The following is an 18,108-nucleotide window of genomic DNA, read 5'->3' as shown; positions in this document are numbered from 1 at the left end:
TTCTGTTCCCCAATCTATTTCAGGGTAGTTGAAGTCCCCCATAATAATGACTTCTCCTTGAGTCGCAGCTTCATCTATTTGCTTTACGAGGATATTCTCCATTGCTTCCATTAGTTTTGGAGATTTATAACAAACCCCTATCAGCAATTTATTATTTTTTCCCCCTCCCCTTATCTCCACCCACAGGGACTCTACATTTTCATTAAATTCACCTATATTATCACGCAGGATGGGTTTTAAGGAAGATTTTACATATAGACCAACCCCTCCCCCTCGCTTATCTGTACGGTCATTTCTGAACAGGCTATAGCCCTGCAAGTTAACAGCCCAGTCATGGCTCTCATCCAGCCACGTCTCAGATATCCCCACCATGTCATAATTATGCTCCAACAACATTAGTTCTAATTCATCCATTTTGTTGGCGAGGCTTCTGGCATTAGTATACATGCACTTGATGTTACTCTCTGTACCTCTATTCTTTCTTAAATTACTAACTGTTCTAACCCCACCCCCCATGCCACCGCCACCCCCAACTTCCTTATTTGTGCCCAGGTCTCTATCTGCACTATCTTCCCCTCCTATAAAATGAATACCCTCCCCCCCATTCCCTAGTTTAAACACTCCTCCAACCTTCTAACCATTTTCTCCCCCAGCACAGCTGCACCTTCCCCATTGAGGTGCAGCCCGTCCCTAGCGTAGAGCCTGTAGCCAACTGAGAAGTCGGCCCAGTTCTGCAGGAACCCAAACCCCTCCTTCCTACACCAATTCTTGAGCCACTTATTAACCTCCCTAATCTCCCGTTGCCTCTCTGGCGTGGCACGTGGTACAGGCAGTATTTCGGAAAATACCACGTTGGAGGTCCTTGCTTTCAGCTTGCAGCCTAATTCCCTGAAATCATCTTTAAGGACCTTCCACCTACCTCTAACTTTGTCATTTGTGCCAATGTGCACCATGACCGCTGGGTCCTCACCAGCCCCTCCCAGTAATCTGTCCACCCGATCAGCGATGTGTCGGACTCGAGCGCCAGGTAGGCAGCACACCGTCCGACGATCCCTGTCTTTGTGACAGATTGCCCTATCTGTTCCCCTAATAATTGAGTCCCCCACTACCAGCACCTGTCTGGCCTGCCCTGCTCTCCTATTTCCCCCCTTACTGGAGCAGTCACTCCTCCGGCTTTCAGAGGACATGCCTGGCTGCAGCAGTGCTACCCCTGTACTGGCACCCCCCTCATCTGCCAACTTAGCAAACTTATTGGGGTGTGCCAGATCAGGACTAGCCTCCCTGGCACTCTTCCCTCTACCCCGCCTTCTATCTGTCACCCAGCTAACTGCCACACTGTCCTGCAGCTCCATCCTACCATCCCCCTCCTCATCTATCCCATTGAGCGTCTGCTCTGTGAGCAGAAGACTCCTCTCCATATTGTCTATGGATCTCAGTGTTGCCAGCTGCACATTTAGATCCAGTATCTGGGTTTCCAAATGCACAATGTGCTCACATCTCGCACAGCAGTATGCACCCTCGACCGGCTGGTCAAGGACTGCATACATGTGGCAAGATGTACACTGGATGGCATTAACAATTGTGGAGCACATTTCCTAATGGGGATTGCAGCACACAGAAACGTTAATTAAAAATAAATACAAAGTATTAATTACACCCAAAAAACAAAAAAAAAAAAAAAAAAAAACAAACAAAAAAAAAAAAAAAAAAAAAAAAAAACAGAAGCAATTCCTCCCTTGGAAACTCCCTGATTCCAAAGTCACTGAATCACAAGTCACACACTTACCGCCGTTCACACTTACGCTCAGGTCACACTCAGCTCGCTCACACTCGCTGTGCTGAAGATTTATAGATTTTTTTTTTCTCTTTATCTCCCCTCAACAGCAATCCACCTTGCTGTCCAGACTTCCAAAAAGGACTTGAGCCTCAAACAGCTGCCCCTTATATCCCCTTAATTATGAGCCCCCACCCTAAGTTAACTCCTTATGAATATAGCTACTCCCAATTCAGCAACTCGCACAAATTCACACAGGTATTTGTTAAAGGGCTTCCAAATACCTCCTCACTGAATCACAAGTCACACACTTACCGCCGTTCACACTTACGCTCAGGTCACACTCAGCTCGCTCACACTCGCTGTGCTGAAGATTTATAGATTTTTTTTTTCTCTTTATCTCCCCTCAACAGCAATCCACCTTGCTGTCCAGACTTCCAAAAGGAATCATCATGCCCTTGGCGTGATAGGCTTCCTGAATGGCCGCACGTATCCACCTGGCCAGGGTAGATTTTGAGGCCGCACATCCCTTCCTGTAAAGACAAACAGAGCATCCGTCTGGCGGAAAGGAGCCGTTCGGGAAATGTATCTCCTCAGAGCTCTCACTAGGTCCAACGTATGGAGAGCTTTTTCTACACGGTGCGTAGGTGCTGGACAAAAAGAGGGAAGAACTATATCCTCATTAATGTGGAAAGAGGAAACAACCTTCGGAATAAAGGAAGGTGCTGGTCTGAGCACTACCTTGTCCTGATGAAAACGTAGAAAGGGAGTACGACAGGAGAGGGCTGCCAGCTCTGATACCCGCCTTATGGAAGTTATGGCCACTAAAAATACGACTTTCCAAGAAAGGAAGGTCAAGGAAATATCTTGAAGAGGCTCAAAAGGAGCTTCCTGCAATGCCCTTAAGACCAAATTAAGGTCCCAAGCTTCCAAAGGAGTTTTATAAGTCGCTTATGAGCGACTCCCTGGAAAAAAGTCGTGTCCTGACAGTTAGTAGCAATCCTGCGCTGAAAAAGGACCGATAGGGCCGAAATCTGCCTCTTAAGAGTACCTGGAGCAAGCCCTGAATCCAGGCCCGCTTGGAGAAAGGCTAGAATATTTGGGATGGAGAAACGCAAAGGAGGCAGCCCGCGCTCTCTACACCAAGAGAGGAAAACTTTCCAAGTGTGATGATAAATTCTGGCCGAAACGGGTTTACATGCACTGATCATGGTATCTGCTACCTCTTGGGAGAACCCTGCCTAAGTTCTGGTGGTAGATCGGCCCTTGAGATAGAAGATCCGGCCGATCGGGGAGCCGCCATGGAACCCCGGTGAGAAGCTGTACCAGGTTCGCATACCAGGTCCAACGCGGCCAATCCGGAGCGATTAGAATTGTAGGTACTCCTTCTGACTTGATCTTCTTGATAACCCTCGGGAGTAGTGCCAGAGGAGGGAACAGATTAGGCTAGTTTCACACTAGCGTTAACTGCAATACGTCGCAAATGCGTAGTTTTTGCGAAACGCCGCATCCAGCAAAAGTTTTTGCTGGATACGATTTTTCGCCATAGACTATCATTAGCGACGCATTTGCGACGCATTCGCGACGCCTTTCCAAACGGTCAATGCGTTTGGCGGCGTTTGGGCGTATGGTAGCGGTCCGTCGGGCGACAAAAACGTTACATGTAACGTTTTTTGCTCCCGACGGTCCGCTTTTTCCGACTGCGCATGCGCAGTCGGAACTCCGCCCCCACCTCCCCGCACATCCCCGCACCTCACAATGGGGCAGCGGATGCGTGGAAAATATGCATCCGCTGCCCCCGTTGTGCGGCGGAGACCACACTAGCGTCGGGAACGTCGGCCCGACGCGCAGCGACGGGTTGTTCCCGACGCTAGTGTGAAAGTAGCCTAAGAGAGATGGAACTGGTTCCAAGTTAGTACTAGTGCATCCACGGCGATTGCCTGTGGGTCTTGGTACCGGGAGACAAGCCTGGGTACCTTGGCATTCCCCCTGGATGCCATTAGATCCACGTCCGGGGTCCCCCATAGATGGCATATCTGCTGAAATACTTCGGGTTGGAGAGACCATTCCCCGGACGCTAGACCCTGACGGCTTAGGAAGTCTGCCGCCCAGTTTTCCGGAATGTGGACTGCTGAAATCACAAGAGTGATTTCTCTCGGCCCAGAACAGTATTTGTTTTACCTCCTGCACGGCTGCCTTGCTGCGGGTGCCCCCTTGATGATTTATGCATGCCACGGCTGTGGCGTTGTCCAAATGAATTTGGACAGGGCGACCCGCCAGAAGATGGTGAAAATGCTGCAAGGCTAGTCGAACCACCCGAATCTCTAAGATTGATGGGGAGATCTGATTCCAGAGGAAACTAGCGCCCCTGAGCTGTGTGGTGAAAAAACACTGCTGTTCCTTAACCCAGGAGACTGGTGTCTGTTGTGACCACCAGCCAATTGGTTGGGGGGAAGAGGGGGGAAGAGGGGGGAAGAGGGGGGAAGAGGGGGGAAGAGGGGGGGAGTAGGGATGAGCTGTTTTACCACCATGAGAGCCTGTCTGACCTAGGGAGACAACCGAAATCTGCGGTTGAGGGAGGGAGGATTCCTGTTCCATACTACTAGGATTGCCTGTTGGAGAGGTGGAAGATGAAGCTGTGCGAATGGTGCTGCTTCTATAGTCGCAACCATCCTTCCAACACCCTCATGCAAGACCGTATCGTATGAGGGTACGGTTGCTGAAGGTTCCTCACTTCCCCCCGAAAGGCTAGGACCTTGTCCTGGCGAAGGATTGATAGGGCTTGAGAGGTATCGAAAATCATGCCTAGAAATAAGATCCTTCGAGAAGTTTGTAGGGATGACTTTCTTAAATTTACTAGCCAACCCAAACGAGCAAGGGTGTCCAGAGTAATGCTGACATTTTCCTTGCAAGCTTGAAAGGTCGGCCCCTTGATCAGGAGATCGTCCAGATATGGCAAGACTACTATGCCTCGGGAGTGCAGAAACACCACAGTTGACATGACTTTCGTTAACACCCTGGGGGCAGAAGCCAGCCCAAAGGGTAAAGCTGTGAACTGGAAATGTAGGTTGTTTAAAGCAAACCTGGGAACCCTTTGATGATAACGAAAGATGGAATATGTAGGTAGGCATCCTGAATGTCTATTGAGGCCAAGAACTCTTTTTTCCAGTGAAACAGTCACTGACCGAAGAGATTCCATCCGAAAGTTACGAACGCGGACAAACCTGTTTAAGAGTTTCAGATCTAGGATAGGCCTTACTGTTCCGTCCTTTTTGGGTACTACAAAAAGATTTGAATAAAACCCTTGAAACCTTTCCTCCTTTGGAACAGGAGAAATGACTCAGCTGAGACGAAGGGACTCTATGGAATTGAACAGGTCTTGTCGGTGGGACTCGGACCTGGGGAAACGGGATGGGAAGAACCGGGGAGGAGGCTGACGGACCAGCTCTATCTAGTAACCTGAAAATATGAGCTCTTCCACCCACCGGTCGTGGATTACTTGAAGCCAGACCTGGCGAAACAAAAGTAGACGTCCGCCTACTCTGTTGGAGGCACTCCGAGGAGGCCTCCAGTCACTTGGCGTTAAACCTTTGAGTCCTAGTTCCTCTAGATCTAGTTGACTTGGAACGCATTCTTCCCCCCTGATTGGCTGTATAAGAGACCCGAACGTCTCGGTCCTGATTGATGCACAGGGTCGACCCAGAGCCTGATGCTGGGGCCCACCTAGCATTGCAAAAGGGTCTGAAACGGGCCTGAAATTGGCGACGAAAAGGCTGTCTAATCCTCTGCTGGGGCAGGAACTTACTCTTCCCTCCTGTGGAGTCAGAGATAAGCTTATCCAGCTTCTCTCCGAATAAGCGACCCCCCCTGATACGGTAGGGTTGTAAGAGACTTTTTAGAGGTAGAGTCTGCCCGCCATGTTCTTAACCAGAGGGCCCTTCTAATAGCGATAGCGTTAGCAGCAGCCGAAGAGGCACAGTCTGCGGCATCTAAGGATGCATTGATCAGATAGCTACCAGCAAGAGCTATCTGAGATGACATTTCTGCCATCTCTGCTGGTAAATCACCTTCCTGAAGAGCCTTTGTTAAAGATTCTGACCAAGACATCATAGCCTTAGCAACCCAGGTTGCTGCAAAAGAAGGGAAAAGTGCCGAACTTGAAGCCTCAAAAGCGGAACGAGCCAAGCTCTCTATAAGACGATCCGTAGGGTCCTTAATCGATGAGCCGTTAGGGAGAGATCGTAACGTTAGAGGCTAAACGGGACACCGGAGGATCTACAGAAGGATTTTCTGCCCTTCAAGGCTTTTTGCCCTGAAAAACGCTTGTCCGGGTGCTCCCGATTACGCCGAATCAAGTCCTCAAACTCAGGGTGGGAGGAAAAAACCCTATGAGCCCCTTTGGCCCATTTAAATGAGATTTTATGATCTGAGGATGAGGCGAGCTCGTCCTCTATCCCCAGGGACTGATTGACAGCCTCAATCAGGATATCTACAGACTCCTGAAACCCAGGAATCTCAAAATGAAGGGACTCCTCTGACTCAGTCTGTCTCAACTTCCCCACTCTCAGCAGGGGAAGGGGAACGTGATACGGAGCTCCAGGATGCAGAAGCACCTGAGGGTCTGGCGACGCTGTGCGAATCAGCTTTCCACGCGTCTGTCTAGTGCGGGTACGGCCCCTGCAGGCCGAAGGCTCCTGAGACCCCGAGGCCCTCTCTGAGACAGAAGGACTGTTGGCCCTGACGCCGGGGTCTGAAGGGATTTAATTGCTTCAGTTAGGGACGTCATGGATTGCGACAAGGACGTGACCCATTCCGGCGGAGCTGCCTCAGCACCTGCTTGAGGGGCAGGAGCCGGAGAGACTGCTGGAGAGCTGGCAGGGGGGCTCCTGGGCATGTTCAGAGTCGCAGGCATCGCAGAGACGATTGCTCTGGGCATGCGGAAATGCAGAACGACAAACCACACAAACTGTATATAAGACAGTGAGTTTTAACCCTTCTAGACATAGTGATCTGTAAAAAGCTATACCCAGGGCCTGAGACTGGGCAAAAAATAATGCTTCTGCCAGCTGGAGGGCGAAGCACTTACCCCAGTCCTGTGTCCCCACGAATACAGCGATGAAACGAACGCATGATGAGGAGCCAACAAGAGCTCACCTTTATGCCCCGAAGACTTAAGGGGGCGGGACCGCCATCATGCGGTGCGGCCTGTAGTAGGCCAGAAGCCGGGGTCTCAATTTCTCCTTTCAGAAAAAAGGGAAAAACGAAACCTTAAGTAGATGCGCCGGAGGGGGCGGGGCCTCACGGCGCGGTCTGCTGGGAGGAAGCCCAGGTCAGAGAGACCCGGAAGTGCTTGCTGGAGGCCAGGCCGAAGACTGAAGCCTCTGGATGGCCGCGGCGCCTGCAGTACCGACCGCAGCGCCGGAGAAGCACTGCCGCGGCGCAGGACAAATGCAGCAGAAGCTGCCGCACAGCGCCGCCGAGACACCAGAACACCGTGCAGAAAAAACCGCTGGAGGATCACCAGGTAAATCAGCATCTTTAAAGATGCATTGTGCGCCTTATCAGGAGCCCTCCTTTTTTTTTTTTTTTTACCATTCTCCCCATATTGCAGGCTGAGTACCCCCGGCCTAAATCCAGCGGGGGGAGGCAAACGACGGTGCAGGCACCCTAGCTCCATTATCCGCCCAGGATAAGGAGAGGGACCGTCTATCCGACCGTCTATCACCCCATCTATCACCGCAGCGGAGCAGAGGCGTAGAAATAGGGGGGTCACACGGACATCAAACGGGCACCTGTACAGCCCAGGGTCTAAATACCTCAGGGTGGTCAGGGCCAAGACCGGTAAGGGATCCCACGTCGCGGGAAAGGATACGTGGAGGAACTCGCACGTGCTTGCCCGTTGTTGGTTTGGGGAGATCGGACCCTCAAAAGGGTCCATCGCCCCCTCAATCCATAGAAAGTGATGAAGAAATAGGGTCCAAAGGATCCGGGATCCAGAGGTGTGCCTCCTTGAGACACTAAGCATGAACTGGAGTCTCCAGTAGCCAGTGTCAGGGTGTATACGACGGACGAGGAACTAACTTTTTTTTTCACGTTTACTTAGTGTCAGCCTCCTGGCGGCAGAAGCATACACCCACAGTCCTGTGTCCCCCAATGAGGCGAAGGAGAAAAGTCCGCATGAAAACCGTTGCAGAACAAAAGACGTAGCATGCTACTTTTGTGCGGAACTGCAGCGTTTCTGACCCCTTCCATAATAGAAATCCGCAGGGGGTAAAATCAGCACAAAATCCGCATCAAAACCACGGCAAATCTGCACCTGCGGTTTCTGCCAGGATTTTGTGCAGAAAATTCTGCACCCCAATCCGCAACATGTGCACATAGCCTAACAATTCTGACCACTGTCCCTTTATGAGGTTATAACTCTGGAAAGCTTAAGGTTATGTGCACACTTTGCAGATTTCCTGCAGAACTACAGCTTTTTTTTCCGAGCAGAATCGCTGCAGATCTGCAAGTGATTTACAGTACAGTGTAAAATGGCAAAAACAAAATGCTGTGCTGATGGTGCGAAAAAAATGTGCACAGAAAACGCAGCAGATTCAAAAAAGGACCATGTCAATTCTTTGTGCAGATCTGCTGCGTTTCTGCACCCATTCCATAATAGAAACCTGCAGGGGTAAAAAAAAAAAAGGAAGAAATCTGCACAAAAATCTGCAAAGTGTGCACATACCAAAAGAAGGCGCAGTTTCGGACCTGCGTTTTCTGCCAAGAAATGCAGAATCTGTACAGAAAATTCCACAGTCAAATCTGCAACGTGTGCACATAGCCTTAACGGATCCCGGTGACTGACAATGTTTTCTCGTGACATTTTGTACCTTATGATGGTGGTAAAAATTCATTGATTTGTCTTGTGTTTATTTGTGAAAACAGAAATTTGGTGAAAATTTAGCAATTTTCAAACTTAATTTTTATTCCCTTAAATCACAGAGCCCTATCGCACAAAACCGTTAATAACTAACATTTCCCACATATCTGCTTTACATCAGCACAACTTTGGAAACAATTTTTTTGTTAGAAAGTTATAAGGGTTAAAAGGTGACCAGCGATTTCTCATTTTAACTTTTTTTTTTTTTTTAAACACATCAAATTTGAAGCGACTTTGAGGGGCCTATATGACAAAAAATACCCCAAAGTGACATCATTATTATAGAAACTGCACCCCTCAAGGTACGCAAAGCCATATTCAAGAAGTTTATTATTAACCCTTTAGGTGCTTTCACAGGAATTTTTGTTATGTAGAAGGGAAAAAATAATTTATTCTTTTTTTTTTTTTTTTTTTACTTTTGCAAGGCTAACCGGAGAAAATGGACTATACATTTTGTTGTGCAACTTCTCCTGAACATGCCGATACCCCATATGTGGGGGAAATCTACTGTTTGGGCGCACAGCAGGGCTCGGAAGGGAAGGAGCGCCATTTCACTTTTTGAATATGTCGCGCTTGGACAGCCCCTGATGTACCTAAACAGTGAAACCCCCCCACATGTGACACCATTTTGGAAACAAGACTCCTTATGTAACTTATCTAGAGGAGTATTGAGCAGCTTGAACCCACAGGTGCCTCACAGAAGTTTATAACGTAGAGCCATGGAGAGAGAAAAAAAAAAAAAAACTTCTTTTAAATTAATCTTTTTAGCTCAAAATTTTGTATTTTCACAAAGGGCAAATGGATCCAAAAGCTTGCTGTGCAATTTCTCCTGAGTTCTCCAATACCCCATATGTGGTTGAAAACTAATTTTGGGGCACAGTGCAAAGCTCAGAACGGAAGTAGCACAATATTACAGTGCAGATTTTGCTGCACTTGTTTAAGGGTGCCATGTTACATTGACAGAGCCCCTTAGGTGCCAGAAAAGCAGAATCCACCATATAAGTGACCACATTTTACCAATTAAACCTCTCAATGAATTTATCTAGGGGTGCAGTGATCATCTTGACACCAAAGGTGTCACACAGACTTTTATACCATTGGGTAGTGAAAAAATAATAATTTTCAATTTTTACCACCAAGATTGTGTTAGCCAAAAGATGAACATTTTCACACTGGGAAATGGGTAAAAATGGCACCAGAATTTGTCTCACAATTTCTGCTGAATGTAGATATATCCCATATGTGGCTGTGCAGTGCTACTTTGTTATACAGAGTGGCCCCTGAGGGACAGAGTGTTATTTTCCTCTTGGAGTGTAGATGTTCCTAGAATAGTTTGTGGATTCCATACAAAGAGCCCCCTAAGTGCTAGAAAAGCAGAATCACCCCTAAGTGACCCCATTTTGGAAATTATACCCCTTTGGGAATTTATCTACAGATGTAGTGACTATTTTGACTCCATGGATATTTTCCAGAAACAGGCAGCTGAGTTGCTGAGTGAAAATTCCAAACTGCCCAAACGGTGATTCTGGAGACACCCACCAGTAAGTTAGGTGAGCTCTCATCACTACAGAAATACCAAAGATGTGGGCAATAATGTGGTTTTGGCACACTGGGGCTCAGAAGGGAGGGGGCATTTGGATTTGGGAGCACAGAATTTGCTTAGTTTCTTTTGGCGGGTGAGGAGACATTTCGCTTTTCCAGAGCCTTTGTGCTACCAGTAACATAGAAATCTCCTATATTTCCGTTAACAGATGACAGACCTGAGTGAGGACTTGCTTTATTTTGTGAACTGTGTTGAAGCTTTTATTGAGAACATTTTACATAACGTTTGGGATCACATTTATCTCTAGGCTGATCACTTACTTTGGGGTTTCCATCTAAATCTCTGAGTGATGTGATTCAGATGAAACCCCAGAGAGATCCATTCACTATAATGAAGCAGAAGAGTTAGGCTACTTTCACACTAGCGTTGTTTGCTGTACGTTGCAAATGTGCCCGCAGGATGCGTTTTTTCTCCATAGACTTGAATTAGCGACGCATTGCGACGTATGGCCACACGTCGCATCCGTCGTGCGAAGGATGCATCGTGTTTTGGCGGACCCTCGGCACAAAAAAAGTTACATGTAACTTTTTTTGCGTTGAGTCCGCCATTTTCGACTCCGCCCCCCCCACCCCGGAACTCACAATAGGCAGCGGATGCGTTCTAAAACTGCTACATTAACACACTGTCCGTCGGTACGTCGGGCCGACGGTTTGAGACGGCCCGTACAGACGGACTAGTGTGAAAGTAGCCTTACTCTGGACTCTGTCTGGCCTCTGTTCCGCAGTGTCCTTTTCAGAAGTGGACAAAGCTGTGGTCGACGGCACTTTTATGCAATCCTAAAAAGATGGGACACCGCCGGGTCACAGGTCAGAGGGCGTCCAGTGAGCCTCATTATAAGGAATGTTCTGCCGGGGGTCCTGTCTGAATCACGTATTTCAGAGATTTACACAGAAACCTTGGTGTAAGCGCAGAGCGCAGGATAAATGTGCGCGAGCCTTACTGCAATATTTGTGAGACACAATGGAAAAAAAAAAAAAAAAAACAGTATGTGAAGAATTGGTTTTATTTATTTTTTATACCATTCCTCATGCGGTGTAAGGGTATGTGCACACGTTCAGGATTTCTTGCAGAAATTTCCTGACAAAAACTGGACATTTCTGCCAGAAATCAGCATGAGTTTTTTTTCATGTTTACGCATTTTTTTTCCAGAGCTTTCCCAATGCATTAAATAGCGGGAAAAACGCGAAAAATCCGCAAAATTGATTAACATGCTGCTTTTTTTACCACAATGTGTTTTTTTCACGGAAAAAAAACGCATCATGTGCAGAAAAATTGCGAAATGCATTCTAAAACACGAAGAAAAACGCAAAAAAAACCTGAACGTGTGCACATAGCCAAAGTGATTAGATTGTATTCTTTAGGTCTGTGTTATTACAGAGATACCAGATTTATTCTTTGGGTCTGTGCGATTACAGAGATACCAGATTTATATCTGGTTTTTATGTTTGGCTGCTGTCACACACTAAAAGACTCTTTTTATTGCAAAAACTAGTTTTTTCATCACCGCATTTTGAAAGCTAGAATTTTTTTAAAACCAAGTTTTAACCAAGTCATGTGAGGGTTTGTTTGTTTTTAATTCTTTATTTTACACATTAATGTTGTTTCGATACCGATACCCGATACCACAAAAGTATCGGATCTCGGTATCGGAATTCCGATACAGCAAATATCGTCCGATACCCGATACTTGCGGTATCGGAATGCTCAACACTACCGCTGATATTACCGAGTGGTTGTTTTCTGCCCATTGGAGAATGTGAGAGACTTCGGACATAGCTGCGCAGCTGCAGCTACCCCCTTGATGGTTTATGTATGCCACGTCCGTGGCATTGTCCGATTGAGTTTGGATGTGGTGGCCCGCTAGGAGATAATGGAACTGATGTAGGGCCAGCCGTATTGTGCGAATCTCCAGTACACTGATCGGGAGTATCTATTCTCTGAGTGGCCCTGGGCGGTGGGATGACGAAAAACTGCCCCCCCCAGCCCAGAAGGCTGGCGTCGGTAGTCACCACTAGCCAATGAACCGGGATAAAGGACTTCCCCTGATTGAGAGAATAGTTCAATGTCCACCATCTGAGAGCCCATCTGACCCGCAGGGGTAAACAGCACCAGCAGTCTAGGGAGAACGGGTTCCTGTCCCAGGCCTCCAGAAGTGCATGCTGTAGGGGACGAAAGTGCAGCTGAGCAAAAGGGATCGCTTCCATTGCTGCCACCATTTTTCCCAGTACCCTCATGGCAAACCAGATAGAATGAGATGACGATTGACAGAACACAGGGTCCTTGTTGAAGGGCTAAGACCTTGGCTCGAGAAAGAATTACTAACCATCAAGAGGTGTCCAGGGTCATCCCTAAAAAGGGATATCTGCTGGGCTGCGACAGAGGATGACTTGCTTAAGTTTATCGAGAAAGTATTGCAAGTAATGCCAACGGAGACCTCGCAATCGTGGAAGGATGGACCTATGACCAAGAGGTCGTCCAGGTAGGGCAGAATGACCACGCCTCGAGAGTGTAAGACAGACTGCTGCCATGACCTTTGTTAACACTCTGGGGGCCGTGGCGAGGCCAAAAGGCAGGGCCGTGAATTGGAAATGCTGGTCGTGAATGGCAAAGAGCAGGAATCTCTGGTGGGGACCAAAGATCAGGATATGCAGGTAAGAGTCATGGATGCCAAAGACTCTCCTTCCATAGAAGTGATGACTGAATGCAGAGATTCCATGCTTAAATGACGAACCTTGACAAACTTGTTTAGAAGACGAAGGTCTAGAATGGGTCTCACCTTTCCGTCCTTTTTTGCGACCATGACAAGGTTCGAGTAGAAACCCTGAAACCTTTAGTTTTCCGGAATGGGTACAATGACGCCATCATGACACAAAACGTCTATGGCTCTTGAAAAGGCCTTTGCCCTTGCCTCTGACACTGGAGAACAGGAACAGAAGAAACGCGTTGGGGCGTGTAGAAACATTGATCTTGTATCCGGACACCAGGTCTCTGACCCACTCGTCGTAGGTGACGGACAGCCTGGCCTGACTGAACAGAAGTAGGCAGCTGCCCACCCTGCCAGTGTCGACCGGACAACGCCAGGAGTCAGCAGGCGGAAAGTCTCTAAGACCTAGATCCCTTAGATCTCGACTGTTTAGGGCGAGATTTCCATTGTCGACTAGGTCTGTAGGAGACTCGAGATCCTCTGTCCCTGTGTAGGAAGCGCCCTGACTCAGGGGAGGGGGAGGTAATGGCGGTAGACCAGCCCAGGTTGGAGCGAATGATCAGAAACAGAACCGTTTCTCCAAAAAGGACGCCTAAACCTCTGCTGGGGAAGAAATGTACTCTTTCCTCCCGTGGCATAAGTAATTAGCTGATCCAACTTCTCACCAAATAAGCGACCATTCTAGTAAGGCAGAGATATTAAGGACTCTTTGGATGCAGAGTCCGCTTTCCACTCTCTGAGCCATAATGCTCTTCTGATCGTGACTGCGTTCACGGCCAATACAGCAGAACAGCCAGCCGCGTCCAAAGATGCGTGTACCAGGTGATCTCCAGCCCGAGAAATTTGACTGGCAAGATGCACTGCTTCAGAGGAGAGATTGCAGCTCTGAATGGATTTGGCCAGAGTATCTGCCCAGAAGACACTCGCCTTAGCAACCCATGCTACAGCGAATGAAGGACAGAGGGCCGAGCCTGAGGCTTCAGAGACAGAGCGAGCCAGGTGTTCTGACAGTCTGTGGGATTTTTAATTGATCACCCATCCGGTACGAATCAAAGGACTTGGATGCCAGGCGAGACACTGGCAGGTCTACAACAGGGGATTCAGTCTAGTGCTTCCTCGGCACAGCCGAAAAAAGATATTTTGCTTCAAGAGACTTTTGTCCTGTGAAGCCTTTGCCCGGTCGTTCCCTGTGAAGATTGATTATGGCCGTATACTCAGGGTGAACTGCAAAAGTCTTATGGGGGCGTTTTAGTCCTCTTGAAGGACACGGCTTGATCCGGAACGGAGTCTGATTTCTCTTCAACGTTTAATGTCCAATTGACCGCCTCAATCAGCGAATCCACCGTTTTCTGGAAGTCTGGCAAATCCAGATCCAAGTAGCCGTCTGATTCGCGTTAGCTACTGACCCCTGGAGAGGGAGAGCGAGAAGCAGAACTCGTGGACAAGAATGCACGTTAATGCTCTGGGGGCGTGCTGCAGATCATTTCCTAGACGCCCGTAGGTTTTCAGAGTGCTCTCGGCTCCTGCTGTCCGACTGCTCTCATATGGGAAAGGGTCCATTTATGTCAGACCTGCACATACTTCAATCCCTGGAGGGATTCAATCGCTTAGGCCACAGAAGCCATGGATTGTGACAGTGACGAAGCCCACTCAGGGAGGGCTAGATACATTAGCCTTTTTAGATGCTTTAGGCTGGGACATTGTACCGTTCAATGTGTTCCCTTTAAAAACTCAGGGAATACTGCAGTGAAAAAGGGTTACAGCAGGGAGGAGGAGGGTGGTCTAGAGCAGCGCTCCCTTACCCAGATCCTGTGTCCCCAGGTCCTTTATGTGTGGCACTGTAGCTGCTGAGCCTCCCCAGAGAGTGCCGACAAAATTGCCTCATAGACCACTGCCGGATACCGGTGTGTGTCCGGAGGGTCCCTGGGAGAAGGGGAGATGGCCGTCAAGATTAGGAGGTGTGGGTGAAGCCGCCGGTACAAATCATAGCAGGGGCGGAGTTACAGAATGCAACCTAACAGAGAACCAAAGCCGGGACTAAGTTTATCAGCGCCGGCCGGCGCCGATACCGGAAGGACCAGGGAGCGCTGCGCCGCTAGGAGATGCCCCCTCTATCAAGCGCAGCCTCAGACTGCCTGCCCAGAGCCCTCCAGCCCCGGCACTTACCCGGAGAAGCTGCCGGGTGGCAGGTAAGCCAGCGATATGCGGCGGGTACATGTCCTCCTGCTGCCGCTGCTGGTCTTGGATGGTGCAGGGATAAAGCGATCATCCTCGATCCACAATTCCTTTAATAGGGAGGTGAAGAGGGACTGTCCGCCTCCTTGTACCATCCGCTTTAACAGTGGTGGTGCAGTGGGGGCTGCTCGGACGTCACACAGGGCCTCTGTACATCCAGGGGGTTAATCCCCTAGGATGGGACAGGGCTTATGTCCTGCATTAGGCCTGGCTGCGGAAGAGGATACATAGAGGCGACACTCCATGTGCTCGTCTGTAAGGTGCAGGGAAATTGGTGCCCTATACGGGACCCGTCACCCCTAAAAAAATTCAGCTCAGGCGTGGCATCCCACATTCCAGCAGAGGATACGGAGAGGTGATACTCTCAGTGCTCGCCTGTTGATGGTTCGAGATCAGAACCTTGAAAGGATCCATCACTCTATTCGTCTGTAAAATAAAAATCAAAAAACATTAAAAAAAAAAAAAGTTGAAAAATAAAATTTTAAAAAATTTAGGTCTGAAGACCAGACCAGTGTGCCTCCTACGGACACTAAGCAAGAACTGGCTCTTGGCGACAGCACCAGGGTGCATAATGCAGAGGAGGAGCTAACGTTTTTGTGTTAACTTAACTCCTGGTGGCAGCGGCATAACACCCATAGTCCTGTCTCCCCCAAAGAGGCAATGGAGAAATATTTAATTATTTTAATTTTCTTTTCTTTATTTGGGGACTTTAATTTTTTTTTTTTTTTTTACTTTACTACATTGTCCCAGTAAGGGACATTATTTTAAAGCAGATCAGAGTATCAGATCAGGATCTGACAGGCCATGAAGGAGGCAAGCCAGCACCTGATCTCAGCAGGTGCTCACAAACCGCCTTCCCTGCAAGACCAAGAAGAACCTCGTAGCCATCTATGCTTCTCTATGCCAGTGTCACCAATGACCGGCATCAGAGTGGTTAAATGCCCACGATCAGTGCTAGCACCGATCGTGGGCGTTGCTTTGGGGTGTCAGCTACCACATATAGCTGACACCCGCACGCAATCGCTGTGGCGCTCAGCATTAGTCCGCAGCAATCGCGGCCCCGTACTTGTACTGCTCTGGGCACAAACGCATTTCCTGCAGAGCATCGCGAAGGGGTTAAGTGTTAAATCCACAAGTCTGAGTCACTGCCAGACTGGAATGTCTGTTGGTAATTTCTATATATGCCTATAAGGCAGTGCTCACTGTCAAGCAGGCTACTAATCTCACAAAGACAGGCAGGCTTTTCCCATCCTAATGGTAACAGGAGCTGGTTACACACAACTTTAAAACATCTAACATTGAAATAAAACTGAATGACATTCCTAACGATGATTAATATTTTTTTTTTACAATATTATTTGTAAAATAAGATAAAACATACCTTTGTCTCTCCATTTCTCTGATTTCTCTCTCTCTTTGCCTCTGACGCTCACGCTCCCTTTGCTCTTTAATTTTATCAAAGGAAAGAATCTCTTTTTTCTCCTTACTGACAGATTTTCGGTCACGACTTTTGGAACTCTAAAACACAAAAAGGAATTATGGCTATAATTGAAAATTATTTTCCATAAAAAAAAGTATGCGATACAGCCAAAGGAGGAGAGAGAGTGAAGCAAATGCTGATTGGCCACTCATATTGTGTCAAGAAACCATGTCGCAAAGTCCCTAGGTGAGCCAGTGCCAACACCGCTGGAACTGCGCCGGCTTTAGAGCTGATTATAAAAGTGTTATTTTACTGGGGCAAACATACAGATTGCAAAGGGATTACAGTAGTGGACATGCCCTTTTATCAATACAAATAATGACAGTTTTGTCTATTTAAGCAGATAAATAGAAAATATTGGAAATTAAAAGGGTACTCCGGAGAGATAAATTATTGTAAAAGGCATACCTTCAGAAACTATTAGGAAAACTGTTAGGATAACATGAGTAGTGTTGTTTCCCACTAGCAGCAGCAGCAAGCCCCGATAAGGTCAGACTACATACAAGCAGGTAGTAGCGGCCTGTCCCCCAGATACTAACAGGGAGAAAACCACCACGCCCCCAACAACGGACTGAATACAAGCAGATCATATTACTAGCAGCTAGGAGCAGGCCACGCCCACATCACACATCTAATATCAGACAAGCAGATAATGGTGCCATGGGACTGGCTGCTGTTAACAGGGAGCAGGCCATGCCCCCTGAGATGTGTTTTAACTCAACGTCCCATAAGGGATGGGGAGCAGTGAAGAGCAGTTGCAGCACCACACAGAATTATAGGTAGAGTGAGAGTGGACAGGAGCACTATTCAGGTTATACGAATAGCGTATGAAAGCATGGCAGTTACAATAATTTTTTATTCTCCCCGGAGTATCCCATTAAAACAGACCCTGCAACAATGATTTCACTAATTAAACTAGTAATATAGCTGTGCATTATCCTGTACGTGCATTAGGGGCGTGTTGATGCACTTAAGAGTGCATAAATACTACCTCATTGCACTTCCATGCTAATTTGCATATGGCTTCAGAGTGTGATTTCTCAGAGATCCTATATCTACAACACATGTATTATTTTAAAAAAGGAAATTAACACACTGGCGCTAATGATGGATACGTGAAAGCTGCTGATACCGGACAGGTGCCGTGCCTCACCTGTCACACCTGCAGGTGAACCAGAAAAAATCCAAAAAGTAAGGTATCGCGCTAAAACAACTAGAACAAACTGATGATGTGGGTTTTACAAAACCCTAATACACCCACAGACTACCAATAATGGAACTACCGAAGCTGATAATCATATATTGAGGTAGTGGTAGACACTTACTCATTAACTAGGTCGTGGAAGATGGTGCCAATAGGTGTTAAAGCCTGCGGGTGTTGTTGCGGAGG

The 18,108-nt window shown here is 47.8% G+C and overlaps 1 protein-coding gene across 14 annotated transcripts in view; it reads right to left on the bottom strand.

Annotated features, from left to right (window-relative positions):
* LOC143766726 (scaffold attachment factor B2-like) overlaps positions 1-18,108 on the bottom strand; it is a 593,416-nt gene that overhangs the window by 332,235 nt on the left and 243,073 nt on the right. For all 14 annotated transcript variants that reach the window (XR_013213635.1, XR_013213632.1, XM_077254619.1 and 11 more), the window contains exon 12: positions 16,620-16,756. Coding sequence is in view for 12 of the 14 variants with exons in the window: in XM_077254619.1 (XP_077110734.1) it covers positions 16,620-16,756 (137 nt within the window). In the remaining 2 variants the exon portion in view is untranslated. The remainder of the gene's footprint in view (positions 1-16,619; positions 16,757-18,108) is intronic.

This window comes from Ranitomeya variabilis, chromosome 1 (assembly GCF_051348905.1).
Source record: "Ranitomeya variabilis isolate aRanVar5 chromosome 1, aRanVar5.hap1, whole genome shotgun sequence".
Classification (NCBI taxonomy): domain Eukaryota; kingdom Metazoa; phylum Chordata; class Amphibia; order Anura; family Dendrobatidae; genus Ranitomeya; species Ranitomeya variabilis.
The sequence above is the reverse complement of the archived record's forward strand: the minus strand, read 5'-3'. Positions and strand labels throughout refer to the sequence as shown.